The following is a 19,111-nucleotide window of genomic DNA, read 5'->3' on the forward strand; positions in this document are numbered from 1 at the left end:
TCAAAATCATCATTCTTACATAAAATCTTCCAAAACTAACTAAAAAACCCATTACCCATAACAATTAACCTATAATACTCCAATCAATTCATCAATTAAACCCAAAACAAAGTCTTCAAAACCTTAATCTTCAACAAAACAGAAAATTAAAGCTAAATAACATAGTTATACATAACCAAAGTGTAAATCTTACCTTTTAAACTTATTTTCTCCAACTCTTTTTTCTAACCTTTATCCTTTTCTCTTTTATCTTCTTCTTCTTTCCCTCTCACGGTTTTATCTCTAAGAATTCAAATCTCTCCCTTTCCCTTTGTTTTTTTATTTATATTTATCAACTCTTTATTTAATTACTACAATATTCCTCATTCATTTATATATATTATCTAAGCTTTCAAGAGATTTGTTGTCTTTTCCTATTAATTCTCTCTTTTATTTTCAAAACATCATATTCTAGGTTGATTTAGTGGTTATAAAAGTGGAGTTTCAATGATGATAGTGATAAAAAAGTATTCTAATCCAAAAAGACATAATAATTCATGTAATAAAAAAAGAATATATATTACTATTTTAAAGGGTGTCAATTTAAACAAAAATAAAAGAAAAAAAAAATCCTTATTTAAACGGCTAACAATTCAAGAGTATCCTTATGGATTCGTGACCTAAAATACCGGGAGACTTGCAAAATAAATCAAAAACTTAGGATTTGTGAGAAGAATGAAGAAAATAAGGGGGCTCTTATATGAGTGCAACAACAAAAAGAGGGAGCTGTGATTCACGAGTTTTTAAACATATCATATGTAAATAATAAATAAAATACCGTTTGTCAGTCAACGTAGAAGCTGGTTTGCCCGAGAGGTTAAGGGGGAAGACTTAAGATCTTCTGTACATAAGTACGCATGGGTTCGAACCCCATAGCCAGCACTTCTTTCATTGTTAATTTTTATATCTTTCAATAATTTTTTTGCATTTTTTTTAATTAGAGGGAAAAAAAGAAAGAAAAGAAATATGTGATACATTGTGGATGATTGCTCAAACGATAAGAAAGAGAAAGGGTATACATAAATTGCGAAAATCTTTTATTTCAACTATAGATTCCTTGCCCATCTGCAATATTATTATCAAGACAAAATTCCAACTTTCTATTTCAAATCATCAGCCCTTACAAAGATGTCTACATTCATGGGAGCACAACGTATATGCTACTATATCTACCAATTTACTCTTTCCTTGTTATTTTGTACCCTGAAAATAACAACAAATCACAAAGGTTTTTGTAAAAAGAAATCGAAAATACAGCATCCCTTATGTTCAACAAGAAAAGAATGACCAGCCTTTACTTCAATAGCCTGCAACAAAGATAAAAAAAATAAAAATAAAAATGTCCCTGATGGAATCACAATGCTGTTGTTTCTTGGAGACAAGAAAGATTCTTGCTAAGAGTGGGGGACAAAGGTGCCAATGTAACCAAATCCTGCAATGAAGAAGGCAATGGATTGGAGGAAGAGGAATATGTAATATCTGTTCTTTCCAAAGGCAAAATCATAGCATCCACAGAAGAAGAGATAGGCTCCAGCACAGAGTTCTAGCAAATGTAATCTGGTAACATTCAACCATCAAGAAAACAACATCAGACTTCATCTCAGAATCATTAAAAACTGGTTTCCTGATAACCTCATATGGAATCTTGAATGTTAAGCTTACCTTTCTCCGATCCTTATCCGCGGTTTCTTGGTAGCTTTAGCAGGTAATTTGGCCTTAAGAGCATCTCCTAATTTTTCAGTGACAACCCATTCATTCACTCTTCCTGCCTCCAGAAGACCTATGAATGTCGCCTTTGTCCGGTGCAGAGACATAACATTCTCAAATAGGATCCAGAAAACCATCAGATGGAGTGATCTGCAAGATTATGCAGATTTGAAAGCATTAGAAACTATCAGTTTTACAAAACTGGACTATAAGAAAGTTTGGTTAACCCTAGGATAAGATGGATGGATGGACAGACCTAGGGGTTCCAACAGCATTGAGGAGAGTTACAACTGAAGGAATATAGACAGCTCCCCATTTAGGAACAGTTACTTCAGGAACCAGAACAGTTGCAGGCAAAACAACGCAGTAGAATAAAAACGTGACAATATGTGCCACAATCTTGCGGACGAAGAAGAAACTGTAGATCACATAACATTTCTTCCACAATGACACTTTCTGCAGTAAATAGTATGCTAACTAGTCAAAAATGGGAGATGGACCAACAATTTGATCAGATTTTCTATATTCTTAATTGCCAGGTCAAAGAGGGTGTAATAAAAGAGCATACCTTGTTTTTTACTATTTCTATAGCCATTTTCCTGAAGAGATTTGCTGGCCCACAAGACCATCTATGTTGCTGATATCGATATGCTTTGAAAGTGCTTGGCAATTCATTTTTCACCTAAAAATTGCAAAAAGACAACCAAGTTTTAGCTAGGAGCACATGGAATAGATACTAAAATTTTTAGCTTATTATCTTTTATTAACATGTGGCAGAGGATATCGAGTGCAAAGACTATTCACAAATTCAAAATCTAACAACTAATACGACATACCAATTACCAAGCCAGCTGGTAAGGCTGGTGGCTAATAAAAATTTGGTGGGATTTTTTTATTTGTATTTCCATTTACGAAAGTCAGGGGGCTGAAAATGATACCTTGAGGTCACCAACATAAACAAACTTCCAGCCTTTGAGGCTAGCCCTGACAGCCAAATCCATGTCCTCTACCGTTGTTCGAGCCTTCCACCCTCCAGCTTCATTGACTGCTGATATTCTCCACACACCAGCAGTACCTGTACCCAATTTCCATATTTGTATCAATCTGTCTTAGACATTTATGGCACATTAAGAAAAAAAATCAGACCAATTTATTGCTTTGTTAATATGGGTTTTACCATTGAATCCAAAGAAAGCATAGGTAGCAGACCCCACTTCTTGTTCCACAGTGAAATGGTAATCCAATGACATCTCTTGCATCCTTGTCATTAAGCACTCATCAGAATTGACTACAAAATCGCCCCAAAAAAGGAATGATCAGACCAACGTTCAAATATTTAGTGGACCTCAAGGATTAAATTCATTAAGTATGTTTAAAGTTACTGATCAAGATTACCGAATTTCCAGCGAGCTTGAACAAGAGCAATTTCAGGATTGTGAGCTAGAAATGGTATGGTGCGCCAAAGAAAGTCAGGTTCAGGCTGAAAATCAGCATCAAATATGGCCACATAGTCACATTGTTTAACATAGCTGTGCTTCATGCCTTCTTTGAGAGCTCCTGCCTTGTATCCATTCCTGTTGTCCCTGATCTCATACTTTATATTGATGCCTTTGCTTGCCCATCTCTGACATTCTACTTCCACCATGCTCTGCGCTCGCGCGCACACACACTTTTAAGTATAATTTACTTTGAACACAAACATAAATCCTTTAGCAAACTACAAGGTGAGTTAGAGGTAGAAATTAACCTTGATGGCAGGGTCTGTTGAGTCATCAAGAACTTGGATTATGATCCGGTCGGACGGCCAAGAAAGCCCACAGGCAGCTCCAATAGACAACTGATAAACCTGAAAGCAATGGAACAGTAGAGATTAGAATACAGCAACACAATAAACAAAAAGCAACAGTAAAACAAAATGACAAGAACATTAGAAAAAGTACCTCCTTTTCATTGTACATTGGAACTTGCACCAGAACCATAGGATAAGCTGAGTTACCAAGCTCAATATCATCCTTTATAGGCTCCCATTTGTACCTCTTATTTGGTTTTTTCCCAAACAACTTCACAAAAACTATAACAACCCCCATGTACACTCTTTCAATGAAAAGCATTATTGACATGCCCAAACACACTACCACCAATAATTTCAAGACCGGCACGATCAATGGTTCTATTATTACTTGCCAAATCAATCCAATTTGGCCGGTAACACCATCCCGACCGGCAGGAAACATGTTACTAGCAGATGATAAACGATCCATTGGACTAATTAGGACTGATACAATAAAGGGTTCAAGGAAGGCTCAAAAGTATGTGACACTAAGTGTCTCTGTGTGTGCTTGGTTATATAGAGGAGTACCCCTTTGCGAAAAGAACAAGAATGACTCAATTCCTTTTGCTTTCGAGTTACGTTTAGGCAATGTGGAAGAGAGATAACTGGCAAGATGGGCTTGTGCCAGTCACTTGATTGTTGAAGCAGCTGTCACTCCATTGCAGAAGTAGACCCACTAGTCATATATGATCATGCACAAACAGTAGAGTGATCTTTCCAAGGAAGCCAAGAAAGACCACAAGAGGATTATAGGGCAATGTGGAAAAAAGGCTTACAAGACCCCCCCTTTTTTTTTCTTTCAGAGAAGAGAATATTCTGATCAAGTCTAGTATTCCCTTCTCTGCCCTATGGTAAGAGAAGAGAGGCCCTGGTGGTGCTAAAGCTAAATGCATGCGTAGTGCTTAAATATATTATAAGAAATGATAAAACAACAAATAATCAAATGGAAAAGGATTGGTAATCTGATGCCAACAAAGAAATTCAGATTCTAGGTGTATTTGTCTTGCAAAATGTTTTTAATATTAATTGACGAGGCAGCACCTATCTTCATTGACATACCATCAAGCGCATAATTTAGTCCATTTCTTTAAGTTTGTAACTAACTCAAATGAGTTTAGCTCTCACTTTCAATATTCCCATGACATTGCTAACTCTAAGGTGAATTTTCAGATTTATTTTAATTTTATGGCCTCTAATATCGATGAATGTTTTTTTTTTTTTTTTTTTAATATTGGACTGTTTTTTATGCATCAAAGGTCAATAATTTATGTTTTAATATGAAGGACTTTGATAAGATTAGAATATCAATTTAAACAATATATTAACAAAAAATCTCATAAGCACTTCTTTTTAAATTTAAACTCAAAATGACAACGCAAAGCAGATTTGTTAGTATATTGTACTGATGCATGTTATTTTTTAAAAATATTTTTTAATTGAGAATATATTAAAATGATGTTTTTTTTTAGAATTTTTTCGTTTCGAGCATATATAAACCATCCAAAAGTATATAAAAAAATCAATTTAATATTTTTTAAGATGAAAAACAATTTGAAGAACAAAAACTACTACAACACTAAAATGAGCACTCAAATTTGAAATAACATGTAAATCAGATTCGTTTACCTCCCAATAAAACCTCAGGATGTAAATATTTATGAAATATATAAAAGAGATAAAATAAGTTCAATATGGTAGTCTACACAGTTAGGAAATACTATTTCTTTCCATCCCAAGTCACATTCAACCTCCTTTTGACAAGCATGTCTATGCCAAAGACAAAGAATTGAAGACTGGATTTGGTTGATGCCAGTTCAAGTTTTGAGCACCCCGTGTTTTACTTGGTTGCTTGGGGTTTGGAAATCATCATTGTAAGGAGAATTTTTTTTCATCTTGTCTGTTGCTATGCGCCCCATCGCTAATTTGATCGCCAAGCATTCATGCATGGGACCATACTGTTAATTCCCCTTTCATGATCCATCTCTGATGACCAAAATCATCAAACGATTGTTCCTATCATGATGCATGTGTTCTTATTCGCTGTATAATATCTCAATGATCACTGGTGAGATTGGACATTAGCTAAAGGTAAATCATTCTCAATATAGCAAAAATGCCTTGGCCTACCACTTACTTTTGATCTTTGACACATCTTTTTCCTTCTTCTTGGCCAATTTTTAAAGGGCAATTAACCCAATATATTTGTAGATGACCATCCTCTGAATGCTAAAAAGACTGGATGCGTGTGTGTGTGTGATGTCAACTGTAGTGAAAATGACGAGGATCAAGATATGGGGGCTGTGCGATCAATGACAAGGCAGTATTACCTTCTTCCCACTCAGCAGAAGAACAAAATTTAAGCAAGCTAAGTCGCTTCACTGACTCTAATGGAGCAGTTGGCTACAGTGGATTAAGAGAATAATTGATAAAAATGACGTGGGGTATAGGTAATTAATTACGCTTGTTCTGCATTTTATTAATTTAAATGTCTAATTCTGTCTGTAATAAAACCTTGTTTATTCGTAAAAAAAAAACAAAAACAAAACCAGTTCATGGTGGTGAGGCCTTCGTTTCTAGATTCCGTATCATCAAGAAAGGGCTGACTTATATCTCCATCCATCATCTAATGTCAACTTTATTTGCAAAATAGAATATAATAGACGTCCCCCTGCGCTTTGCTACAGGCTAATATATATTTTTTTTAACAAAACTATCATGATAACTAGAGGAAAAAATAATATAGTTTAATTTGCCGTCAATAAATATAGAACAATAAAAAAAGATAAAAAAAAAGGTTCCGAGACAACACAAGTTAATATAAAAAACATATAACTTAATAAAAAGCAAGATAACCTGGGTTAATCCGTCAAACCCGCAACTCAGATTAAGAGATTGGGATAACTCGATAGAAAATAAATCGAAGAAAATCACAAAGTCAATTTTTTTTTAAAAAAATATTATTGTTGAACGATGAGATAAAAAAAAATATCAACCCATGTTAACTTTTCAAATCCATGACTCATGTTTAGGCCGGAAACATATCATATATGGAAAAACATCGAAACCCAATCCCCAAGCAATCAAATAGTGAAGGGTGAAAATGAAAAAAAAATCAATTATACAAAAGGATAAAAATACAAAATAACAATTAAAAGAATGAAGATCAAAATTAAAATAAAAAAATAAATCATAGGAAAACTATGAATTTTTTATTGAATGGTGAAATTGAAAAGAAAAATCTTTATAATAAAAGAATCAAAAGAATGAGTACCAAAACGGAAAAAAATAATATATCATAAACTTTAATTGAATGATAAAATTAAAAATAAATAAAAATTTAGAAACCAAGAGAATAAGGACCAAAGTTGAAATATCAATAATTAATAGGACAATTCTGAATTTCTGAATGACCAGTGCGATTTTTGAGAGGAGAAGAGAGAAAATAAAAAATAGCCCCGTCGTAGATAATTCATCATGTTGTCGCCCCACCAAAAAGAATATGTCGCGACTATTCCAATGATATGATAGAAGAACATCTTTAGACACCGGTAGGTGCTACATGGGCCGCCAAAAAGCCATGGATGTCTCCCACACGCTGACGCGTGGATTCCACATGCCAACCACCTTTTCATTTCAATAATATGTTTATTAATAAACCAAATTACTTTCAACTAACTTGATAATAACAAAAAAAATCAGGTTAAGAAGATGAAAAAGCCTGTGAATGCAAGCTTTAAAAATTTTGTTTTTAAATGCAGTTAGATTAAAGACAGTTGAGTCATTTTATTATGTTTAAAAAAGTAAACAAAATAAAAAAGCCTTTAGACATCAATTTCAAAGTTTTTTTTTCTGGATATAAATTAGTAATTTCATCGTGTTTTTTTTTTAAATTACTCTTTATTAATCCAGTAATGATTAATACATCTCGTGAAAAGATGAAAATATCACAAGAGCAAGTCCATTGATTTTTTTCCAAGAATAACAAAATAATAATTACTAAATAATAAAATATGTGTACGTGTGCATTGAATATCCCTTCATAAATTCAAGCTCGTATATGATTTAGTAAATCTTCTTAACAAATATATATAATCCACGTTCGGTTCTTATACTAGAAATTAATTAACGATATAAATAATTGTAGTGGATTGTTAATAATTGTAGCACACATAAGAAAAACACTGCCCCATAAACAATCAATCCACTGTTCTTGAACGAGACAAATGATCTACCTAATTAGGTTTTATTAATACCAGTCTTTTGCAAGTGGTTTTCTCATCGTTTCCTTTGCACTATAGTTTTATATATTAAAGGTAAACTTTAAAATATTTAGGAGAAAAGGCAGATCATGATTAGCTTTATTATTATTATTATTTTATATAGAAAATCAATTAATTGACAGTTCAACCTTGGGATCTCTTTAATAATTAAGGAAAGAATATGCTATGAACTGGTAGGAGGCTTCTTAATGAAGCTTGAAAGGCCGCCGGTACAGCGCGCGGCACTCAACGCCGACATGAAGAAATTAATCTAGCTTATAGAATTTCTATTAAAAAAAAATAGTATTAATAATGACCACACGCAATGGTACCAGATTCCTTCTTTAGTTGTACCAATGAGATCTCTATATATAGTTTATTTATTTACTTAAATATATAATTCTATATACTCTTGCTCTTAATCATTCAAGAATAAAAAAGTTAGAGCAATGATTGCATGAGACCAAGAAGATTTGTGCTGGAAAAGGAAAAGCAAGAGAATCATAATTGGAGGTCAATTAACATAATAAACCATCTCAACATATATAGTTCTACGTTAATGTATATATTATATTGCATTAAGAACCTTCCGACAACTTGACTTACAGGCGATGATTAAATTATTGGGAAAACATTATTAATTAAAAAACCATTGTTAGCAAATAAATTATACTAATTTCAACCCAATGAGAACTGTTGCATTGGTTAGCTAATCTTGCAAGACGACAATGCATCGTTTTCGGGCTTCTGCAGTCCAAATAAAGATAAACTTTAATATTGCAGGGAGCGAGGTTATCTGGGTGAATTGAGGGCATATATCTGGGTACGTAAACCTTGGAAGATAAGAATAGAATGATTGTGAGATGGGAGGAGGTGCGATGTCTAGCTCAAACGAACAAGGATGAAATGAAAGAGAGCAAAATGAAGAGATAAAACCGAAGCATCATTAAGAAATTCATATATTTTTTTTTCTTTTAGGTTTTGGGAGTGTGATGGTTGCTAAAACATCATTTTTATGTGCTAATATTTGTCTCTCATCATACCCCACTACTGCCTACCAACCACCCTCTCCCCAGAAGATACCATACCGTCCGTCAACATGTATATCTGGTCCAAAAGCTTGCGCTACAAAATGTGAAGACAGCAAGAAAGTCCAGCCTGCCCACCCTCAAGCTCTCATCAGCATTTCTTTCTCAAAAATAAGAAAGAAACCTTAACTCTCGATCTTTTTAATTTTTATATCAAATCTCAAATACATGAGAAGCTCCCATTGTTTATTGCGTCATATATGCAGTCATGAATCCTCATGCCGTTTTCATTATTAAAGTCTTTCAAGTTAGCCACGAGACTGATCATTGACGTGATTCCTAATACTGGACCTCTAAATTACTTTTTCGAGTTATTAATTCAAATCCATATACATATGAAAATAAATCGATTTTTATGGACTATTTATAATGAGATAAGGAATCCATTTAGCCTAAAGTTTTAGGTTCAAATTGTTAGAGAATAATATAAATCATATCCTCGGACCTCACCTAATAGCTTAAGCTATTGGGTTGAGATGGTTCTTTGACATGATATCAGGGCCTTGATGACCAAGCGGTCACGAGTTCGAATCTCACCATCCCCATTTATTTGATAAAAATTAAGCACAAGGTAAAATGGATCTGTGCAAGTTTCAAGCCCAAAAGACTTTCACTTGAGGGGGTGTGTTAGAGAATAATATAAATCATATCTTGAGACCTCACCTAATAGCTTAAGCTATTGGATTGAGATGGTTTTTTGACACAAATTCCATAATTGATTTATTGAAAAGTTGACTAGCTAAGCTTGCTGAAGTTCCATAAGCTTCATTTACTATAGGAGCGCAGGGCAACAATGATATCCGAATGGATAAGTTTTTTTAGGTAAAAAAATGATTTTGGTTTGGATTGTGATAAAATCCTAAAGTTTTGGTTTTCACAATATCTGAACTGAAATCCAATCCAAACCATATCAGATCTAAAACATGCATGTGTATATATATATATATACAAACTTGAAAAAGACGAAACAAGCTCAGAACATCAACATCTGCTCTGTGTATGAGAAAACTCCTATGGTGTTTTTAGTTGTTACGAGTTATCCATGGGATACGCGGTCTTGGAATGTCATAAAATTTGCTTGTTTTTTACATGACTACTGACTTGGTGACGGAGGCCAGTTAACGCCTGACTTGACCTTGTAGGATTGTTCAAAGAATTGCAACAAAAAAACTAAAAGAGAACAAAAACTTTGGTTAGCGTATGCATGTGGTACAATGGAGTAAACTCGAAATTGGTTTTGCATGTGACAGATGACATTAAATTTCTACCATATTCCAACCTACCATCAACAATTTGCATTTAAAATCAGATAAAAGCATGATTGGCAAGCCAAAATAGTGTCGAAGGAGGGAGATAGGGCAATATAAAATCTTGAGTGTGAAAAACGATAGTGGTATATATTCTGGAGACAAAACTGTGACATCATTCTGTTAGGTAACCACCAAGAGAATGAAAGACAACTCAAAGAAACTAAAACGTTCACAAATTTTCACTAACACAGCCATTCTGGCTTGCTATACCATGTATGGAACCAGAAATAACTCAGGCTCTCATCTATATATATTATCTTCAAAACCACTGTGAGGATGTTGCACATTATAAATTATCACCATTTGCGAGACCCGTCCAGAATAGAAACTTTGTACTGACAATGCAATCGTTGCTTCTGGTGAAGACATTCTAGGATCTATAAAGAATGGGGATGAAGTAATGATGAGCAAAAATTGAAGCTTCATGATTCCAACATGGATGATGTGAGATGCAAGTTTCTCAAGGCATCAGGCACTGCCTGCCCACATTGCTCAAGAATTTTGATACGTGGTCCAGCTATTGGTGCATCTTCTGTGGTTAAAAAGCTATGGGAGACGCCATTGATAGTGTGCCTGGCCATTCTTGTGAGGGTTTGAACATAATTATCAATTGACTGAACAAAATTGGGAAAGATTACAGTTTCGTAGAAAGCTAAATCAGTAGTAGGATGTGCTCCACATTGATCACGGAGACCAGAGGTTTCCTTCTGACATTCATATCCAGGCTGAACAAAGCAAACAAAAATAAGTTATAAGAGCCCAAGACTAGAAGAACTTTGTGCCGAAGAGCAACCTTAGAAGTGGTAGCAAACAGGATAAAATCAAGCTACCCAATTCTGTTCCACGACCCCAATTTGAAGTTTAAGTCTAAAACCAGAATAGGAGAAGCTTAGCAGAAAATCAGCTTGGTTTTATTAGATGGTATTTATAACATGTGTCACCGTAGTAATTATTATTACATTATTCCATAACAGCCTGATTTCTAACATTTATATACTGTAGTACCATTCAAACTTTTGTCTACCTTCTATCCTCTAACATCCCATTTGCTGCTTGAGTCTCAAAATAAGAAACGTGTCAGCACCAACATTTCAGTTAAAGATGAGAAAAATAATATGAAATGAGAAGGCTCGCAGAAACAAAACTACTGGAGAAAAGAATAGTTAACGGGCATAAATAAAGTACTGACCTGTTATCATCATCTGAAATATTGTGATTTGAGCCAGTAGAGACAGTATAACCATTGATTTTGAGCATCTTAACTAAATTGAAAGAGTTGCTATCATTTCCAACTACATATAGCACCTTTAAGGGTTGAGAGGCGAGCTGGCTGTCACAAGCATGATTCAAAACTTGGATTCCCTGTAAAAATGTCACAAACATCAAGGACACTGCCAGTGAATACATTATCATACTATATTATTTTGCTATGTTTTATACAGTATAGACTTTGCGCAACTAGAACTTTAGGAAATGCTATAGCTCATGGTAATGGACTTTGAAGCACATTGAGCCAGAATCTGGTTGCAGGTGTGATAACCTGCTCCATTTACAAATATTCACATAAAAAGTAGAAAGCAGATATCTAGATATTGAGATATAAATACCTTTATAAGTCTTATTTCGTCAGAAGTGCACACATTTGTTGTTTGCACAACGCATTCACTTTGACTGGGAATAGACAGATTGAGAGACAATCAACAAGTGATCCCAGGAGAAGATTCTGTAAAGCCAGAAGGCATGAACCACTAAAGGAAATTGTTGAAAACCACAGCCCGGGGACAAACAGAAATAGATTGCCTAATGGATTTAAGAGCATCAAGACAACCGCCTTTATAAAGAGATTCCACTCCACCAACAACCTATCTTATCACAAAATCAATAAAACAGGAATAAACAATAGATCCCAAAAATCTTTTTTAAGAGATTTATTTGAGCATAGAAGACATAAGAAATCATCAAATTCCAAACAGCTGATCATCACAATGGCTCAAAACACAGAAAATGCAGCACACAGAACCCACTCAACGCACTTGATATGCATAGTTCCACCATATTTCATAATCCTTACTGGACAGGACTGCTATGCTACTTCACAGTACCCACTCAACACACTAGATATGCATAGTGCAATCATATTCCACCATCCTTACTAGACTGCTATGCTACTGTATTTTGTAATCCAGTCAGACAGGTCCAAAGTTGCAAGAAATAAGGGGAGACAAGAAAGTGACTCACGTCCATTATATGAAGGACCATCTGTAAACAACTTTCAGAACCTTTGAGTCAATCACAGAAAATGTATCAATTCAAAGCAGCGCAAGCTTTCAAGAGGAGAATTGTAATGTAATGTGCGTGTAAAATGTATGATTATTTCATCTGTAAAATCTAGAGATGAGAAAGCATGATGATAAACTTAGAACAAAAGTTCTGGTAATATAAAAGCTTAAAACATTACCAGAAAGGAGAACCCTGATAAATCCATAGCCTTCAGGGAAACAAGCTCCAAAAGTTTCTCCGGTGTGGACACAAGAAATTCAGGTTCACAACTTGCCAAACTATATAGGAGGCGAGAACTTTTAGTGAGAACAGAAAAGCAGTGATTTTAATTTTTTTTATTTACAAGAGCATTCATGCACAAGAGAGAGAGAGAGTTTACCATTCCTGTCATTGAATGGATCATTTGGAGTAGGAAGGCTAAAAACACATCCCCTGCCAATCATTTTTTAACACACTGTAAGCTACACAAATGTTAATTAATATAAAATAATAACACACCAAGTTATTTCCCAAAAGAAAACCCAGCAAGCTCATATTTTGCTTGGAAACAAGTCTTAGTTTTCCTAAGCACAACATCTGATATCTCAATCAAAAAACAACAGCAAATGCAAGTGCTTGCAATGCCCCATTATACACACATCAATCAAACAAACAAACAAGCAAAACCTCCTTCTACCAATTCCTGATTCAGGTTCAAATTCATGAATCTCCTAACAAACAACACAAAACACTAAAACCAACAAAAACAAGCAAAACCCACATCACAATTTCTCATCTTTCTCACTCTAAACCATTCAAAACATAAATAAATAAATAACTCAACTTTAATCTCAAAAACTAATCAACAAAACCCAAATATACTTCAAAAAACAATGTACAAGTTCCCTTCTTTTACTTGCCTGGTACATCCGACGTTTTCCAGACAGGCGGCGCTTTTTGGAAGCTATAATGGAAGCAACACGAGCTGAAACATTTGAGTCCTCCTTTTGCATCTTCTTTCTTCTTGCTTTGTTCTTCTTTTTGGTCACCGCATCCCCTTTTACCAATTGTCCAAATTATTTATAACTTATCAGTCTCTTTATAATTTTATTTATTTATGCTTCGAAATTATCATGCTTTGTATGTATATTTACAGAGAAAGTGCAAGATGCTATTTTTGTTTCCTACAAAAATCCATCTATAAAATTAAATTTTCAATCAGAAAATCGATAAAAATAACTTAAAAAACATAAAAAAAAAAAAAAAACAATCTTGAGAAAAAAAAACATGCAAAACTAAAAAAAACAAAAATAAAAAAAAACACAAAAAACAAAATAAAAAAAATAAAAAAAAAAACATGTGGAGGAAAACTAGGTAGTTTCTCTGAGTATTAGTTAATATTAAAAATAAATTTAAAAAATAAAAATATTATTTTAATATATTTTAAAATGAAAAGTATTCAAAAAATAATAATAAATAAAATATTAAATTAAAAAGTACCTTAATGGGCTAGCACTTATGGCCTGTTTGTTTATACGTTTCAAAAGCGCTTTTGATAAAATTTAAAATTTTTTTATTTTTTTATTAACTTCAAATTAATATGTTTTTAGTGTTTTCAAATCATTTTGATGTGCTGATGTCAAAAATGATTTTTAAAAAATAAAAAAACATCATTGGCATGTATTTTAGCACGAAAAGCTATTTAAAAAGCAACCGCAACCACACTGCCAAACAAACCCTTACTGGGTTCATAAGCAACATTCACTATTAGCTTCGGGGATCTCTAAGGATTTTTTATTGTTTTGAGAAATATGATTGGGCCTTATGAATCCATCAGTTTTTATTAATCTATAGAAGTCCAAAACAGCTGGTCTACCTTTGTTGGATCAGTCTTCAAGGTGATATAGAATCTTTCTTCGGTTGAAGTGACTGCTTGTCTTCAGGCCAGTAGATGATGGCTTCTTGTTTGTGTCCATATTTTGCGTTGATTAAAGGATGGACATCACAAATTGTAAGTCATCATTAACGAGATAAGAAGAAGAAGAAGATTCTAACCTTTCAGCCCCTGAGCACCTGAGATTCTATTTACCTAGCCTTGAGGATATAGAGATATGGGAACTCAACTTCCTACTTCCGTGGAAGTATCTGAAATAGATAGCGAAGAAGGGCCAAGCTCTTCCGAGCAACTTGATGCTGGAGCCTTGTTTGTGCTGAAATCAAGAGGGAACACTAAAATACTGGTACTTTGAGTGACTAAATGCTTAGAATATGATATGGGAAATTAATGTTTGTGTTGTGGTAGGTTCATGGCTGCACTGTGGATACCATTTGACAACATCAATTGTAGCTCCGGCTCTTCTTAGTCTTCCCTACGCACTGTCCTTGATGGGCTGGTTTCCTGGTGTTTTATGCCTGATACTGGCAGCTCTGATAACATTCTATTCCTATAACCTTCTTTCATTAGTTCTTGAGCACCATGCTCAGATAGGGAGGCGTCAGCTTAGGTTCAGGGTCATGGCCGAAGATATATTAGGTATGTAAACAGTATAAGGGTAACTTGTCTCTACAGGCTTAATATTAAGATTCATGTATTGCAGCAAAAATTGATTTTTGTAACGATCAATTCATGGTCTTCTTATAGGACCAGCATGGGGGAGATACTTTGTTGGTCCGATTCAGTTTGGTGTATGCTATGGTGCAGTTGTTGCTTGCATTCTTCTTGGGGGGCAGAGTCTCAAGGTCAGTTTACAGTAGTGGTTTAGCTAATAAAGGATTGAAAAGAGAAAGTTATGATGGTTGGTTTTCTGGTGTGTTTCCCCTTCTTGGCAGTTCATTTACTTGCTCTCTACCCCAAAGGGGAGCATGCAGCTGTACGAATTTGTCAGTATTTTTGGCATCCTGATGCTAGTCCTGGCTCAGATTCCATCTTTCCACTCCCTACGGCATATCAACCTTGTCTCTCTAGTCCTTGCCCTTGCTTACAGTGCCTGTACTACGGCTGGTTCTGTTCATATAGGTAAGAGGGAAAAAGAAAGGAATACATAAAAATTCTTCAAGGATATTTTGTCCTTAATCCATGTTCTATATCCCTTGCAGGAAACTCTAAGAACGCGCCTCCAAAAGACTATTCTATCAATGGAGCTATGCAGAATCGAGTCTTTGGAGCCTTCAATGCTATTTCAATCATTGCTACAACCTACGGAAATGGAATTATTCCTGAAATACAGGTTTTCTTTGATACACAAGGTTTGTTTATAGATTAGTAAAACGGCAGACATCGGTTCCTGAAAGGACTAATGTCCTCAATGTGTTCTCTTTCTGTTTGTAGGCAACTGTAGCACCTCCGGTCGAGGGGAAAATGTTCAAAGGTCTACTGGTCTGCTATGCTGTCATAATAATGACATTTTTCAGTGTTGCAATCTCTGGATATTGGGCATTTGGCAATCAGACTAAGGGAGTAATTCTAATTAATTTTATGGTTGACGAAAAGCCTTCACTTCCCACTTGGGTTCTCTTGATGACCAATGTTCTCACCCTCTTGCAAGTAGCAGCCGTCAGCGTGGTAAGATCTTCATTGTTGCTAGCTAGAAATGGCAGTCAGTGGAGGCCAGTCCTGTTTGGATGATAATGTCATTAGACACCTGGGTTCTTCTATGTCACACAGATTTCTAACGAAAAATCTTTATGTTTCTAAGCATTAACACATTTTCAGTTTAGCTACAAGAACAAAGTCAAACCAACTTCAACGCATTATACCTTCTTTGCAAAGCATTAATCCTTGCAATTACAAATGGGTGGCTTAGAACATTATTCACGGCGATTGCCGAAATCTTGAATTACACCTCGTGCTGTGATTTAATCAGAATGCTTCTGTTTGTGCAGGTTTACTTGCAGCCAACAAATGATGTGTTTGAACGAAAGTTTGCAGATGCAAAGTTGGATCAGTTCTCCATCCGCAATGTTGTGCCAAGGTTGGTTTCCCGGTCATTATCAGTAATCATAGCCACAGCTATTGCTGCAATGTTTCCTTTCTTCGGAGATATTAATGCAGTGATTGGAGCATTTGGATTCATTCCTCTAGACTTCATTTTGCCTGTGATATTCTACAATGTGACTTTCAAGCCATCCAAGAAGGGCTTGATGTTTTGGGGAAACGCATCAATTGCCGTAATCTGTTCGGCAGTAGGAATGTTGGGGGCAATATCCTCAATTCGGCAAATAATTCTCGATGCCAGCACGTATAGCTTGTTTGCTAATGTTTAATGGTTGCAAGTCGCAACTGTTATTTTTTCTCTTGTGCAAGAATCTACCAAGTTTAATGATCTACCCTCTTTTACAACAAGAAAAGAAACATTGTTGAAACTTGAAACATGGTGCAAGATTAAATAAATTTGCGTTGTAGCATCTCAAGTGAAAGCTAAGATTCAAATCCATGATTATTTAGTTATTAAAGCTTTTATGTCATGTCAAACAACTAGTTAAACTCAAAAACTTAAATGTGAAAATTCAGGAGAACAAGCAACTCCAATCACCATTATTGAAATTCAGGCCTCATGAACTGTTTGGCCTCTGTGTTTAATTCTCCGTAGTAACTACTTCCTGAAGTAGAATTACTAGAATAGTGTCTGCAATCTTCGTTCAGGCAAAGCAATGCTAGCAGATCTGTGAAGGTCTAAACCCTCTCCGGACACATCAGCAGTGGATCTTTTCCAAGTGAACATCGCTGTATGGGAGAATCTGCAGTTATTTGACTCATTAACTGTGCACACTGGTGAATGGAATTCAAGGATGCCTCCACAAAGCTTACTGTTTCCCAGTACTGAAGTTAAACTTACATGCTAATCGTATAATAATAATAATAAAATACAAGCATATATACATGCTAAGCATATATTTAAATTTATAATTGAAAAAAAAAACTAACATACATATTAATAATAAAATTAATCATGCTTAAATAATAATAAAAAATGTATTTACTTGTTGAAACACTTTAAAATAATGAATTTTTTGTTATCGTTAAAAATGAATCATTTGTCCTTAAAAACCTTATTGCTCATCAGTTGTGCAATTAAGATATTTGCAACATGTCTCTCAAGTTTCCACCAACACCACCTTGATTTATATTTACTTCTAAACTAGGTCTTTGAAAAAAAATTTATATAACTCAAATATCTCTCAACAAGATGAATTTAAATTCTAGATTTGTGAGGAAAATCAAAGCATAAAAAAGAAGAAAAACACTAAAAATGAAGTAAGGAAAAGTGTATAAATTCTAAAAAATTCAAGTTAAAAACTTTTCTTTCACCTTTTTTATAGTGAATTTTGGATGTTAAAAGGTTGAAGAATTAATGAAAATTAATTCTCATTGTTATCAACTTTTTAATTAGCCATTATAAATTAAGAATTAAATTTAGAAAAAATAAGGGTTCTTTGAATAGAAAAATCAATAATTTTTTAAGATTAATTTTCAATTAGGATGTTTGTTGTATATCTTTCAAGATTTCAACAACACCACCTTGATTTAGATTCACTTCTAAACTAGGTTTTTGAACAAAAAATTATGTAACTCAAATATCTCTCAATAAAATAAGGTGAATTTAAGTTTTAGATTTAGAAGAAAAACAAAAGCAAAAAAAAAAATACTAAAATGAAATGAAAAGAAATGTGTAAAAAAAATTCAAATTAAAAACTTTTATTTTACCATTTTTATAGTGAATTTTAAAAGTTAAAAAATTAAAAAATTAATAAAAATTAATTATTATTGTTATCAATCTTTAATTAATCACGGTAATCAAAAACTAAATTTTTTAAAAAATAATTTTTTAAAATTAATTTTTCTATCATCTATAATTTAAAAAAATCAAAATATAATATCTAAGCCATTTTCATAAAGTAGATTACTGGATGACAATGATGCGTCTTTTTTTAGGAAATAAAGCATACGGAAGTTATTTATAATATTTGGCATTGTAGTTTTTGCGTACTGAATTCAAACTCAGGCTTCAACTTTGACTGACGCTATCTTATTACACTGAAAGCAACCATTTACAAAAGACCAAGATTAGTTGAAGTTTCCATGATTTGGTTCTTACCTGGCTGGAGTTAGGCAAAGTTAGCCTAGCGTCTGCATCATTAAAAGTCAACTTAATTATAACTCGAAGCCTTGACAAAAAGGAAAAGGTCACCGGAATCCAATGAAAAAACTAAATAAATAACTACAAATAAAAAACTAATAATTTAGTTTTTTTATGCTTGTTTTGTTTTCTATATTTAAGGGGAAAGCCAAACAAAATGCTTTTTTTTCCCCATAAATATTATTTCTATATATCTCTTTAAAGATCTAAAACTAATAAAGTGGGGTCAATAAAAAAATAAACCAATTAAATTTAGCTATGTGAAAAAAAATATCAAGATCATAAAAAAAAATAAAACACTTATTTATTTTATTCTAATAAAATTGATTTTTTAAATGGTTTTTTTATTAGAATATACATGATAAAAAAAGTTATATTTATACTATTTAAAATGTTATTTTATTAATTTTTTTTTAAAATAATATCTTTCATTGACGATGTTAGTGAATATAAAGTGCCAAAATCTTTAAATTTATGATGG

At 33.7% G+C, this 19,111-nt stretch overlaps 2 protein-coding genes, 1 long non-coding RNA gene and 1 other non-coding gene across 5 annotated transcripts; 2 read left to right on the plus strand and 2 right to left on the minus strand.

The window, feature by feature from the left end:
- The first annotated feature begins 838 nt into the window (after positions 1–838).
- On the plus strand, positions 839–921 carry TRNAL-UAA (transfer RNA leucine (anticodon UAA)). The gene has a single exon. It is a non-coding gene; the product is annotated as a tRNA-Leu (tRNA).
- Positions 922–1,055: 134 nt separating this feature from the next.
- LOC7479834 (glucomannan 4-beta-mannosyltransferase 9) lies at positions 1,056–4,556 on the minus strand. The gene is made up of 9 exons (XM_002311936.4): positions 3,687–4,556; positions 3,494–3,592; positions 3,142–3,394; positions 2,924–3,034; positions 2,685–2,821; positions 2,315–2,428; positions 2,003–2,202; positions 1,702–1,896; positions 1,056–1,596 (listed from the first exon to the last, which is right to left on the minus strand). The coding sequence occupies exons 1-9, from the start codon at positions 4,005–4,007 to the stop codon at positions 1,434–1,436; spliced, it is 1,593 nt and encodes a 530-aa protein (XP_002311972.2). The 5' UTR covers positions 4,008–4,556; the 3' UTR covers positions 1,056–1,433.
- Positions 4,557–10,295: 5,739 nt separating this feature from the next.
- On the minus strand, positions 10,296–13,396 carry LOC18101316 (uncharacterized). Of its 2 annotated transcripts, none has more exons than XR_002983246.2 (5): positions 12,894–13,396; positions 12,693–12,792; positions 11,842–12,096; positions 11,424–11,596; positions 10,296–10,959 (listed from the first exon to the last, which is right to left on the minus strand). It is a non-coding gene; the product is annotated as an uncharacterized LOC18101316 (long non-coding RNA). The 2 variants fall into 2 exon arrangements; XR_002983247.2 differs by having other exon boundaries at positions 10,296–11,283.
- Positions 13,397–14,385: 989 nt separating this feature from the next.
- On the plus strand, positions 14,386–16,856 carry LOC7479837 (GABA transporter 1). The gene is made up of 7 exons (XM_052454895.1): positions 14,386–14,714; positions 14,794–15,026; positions 15,135–15,232; positions 15,323–15,509; positions 15,590–15,720; positions 15,822–16,055; positions 16,376–16,856. Exons 1-7 carry the CDS (start codon positions 14,605–14,607, stop codon positions 16,754–16,756), a joined length of 1,374 nt encoding a protein of 457 aa, XP_052310855.1. The 5' UTR covers positions 14,386–14,604; the 3' UTR covers positions 16,757–16,856.
- Positions 16,857–19,111: the final 2,255 nt, after the last annotated feature.

Source organism: Populus trichocarpa, chromosome 8, assembly GCF_000002775.5.
Source record: "Populus trichocarpa isolate Nisqually-1 chromosome 8, P.trichocarpa_v4.1, whole genome shotgun sequence".
Taxonomy (NCBI): domain Eukaryota; kingdom Viridiplantae; phylum Streptophyta; class Magnoliopsida; order Malpighiales; family Salicaceae; genus Populus; species Populus trichocarpa.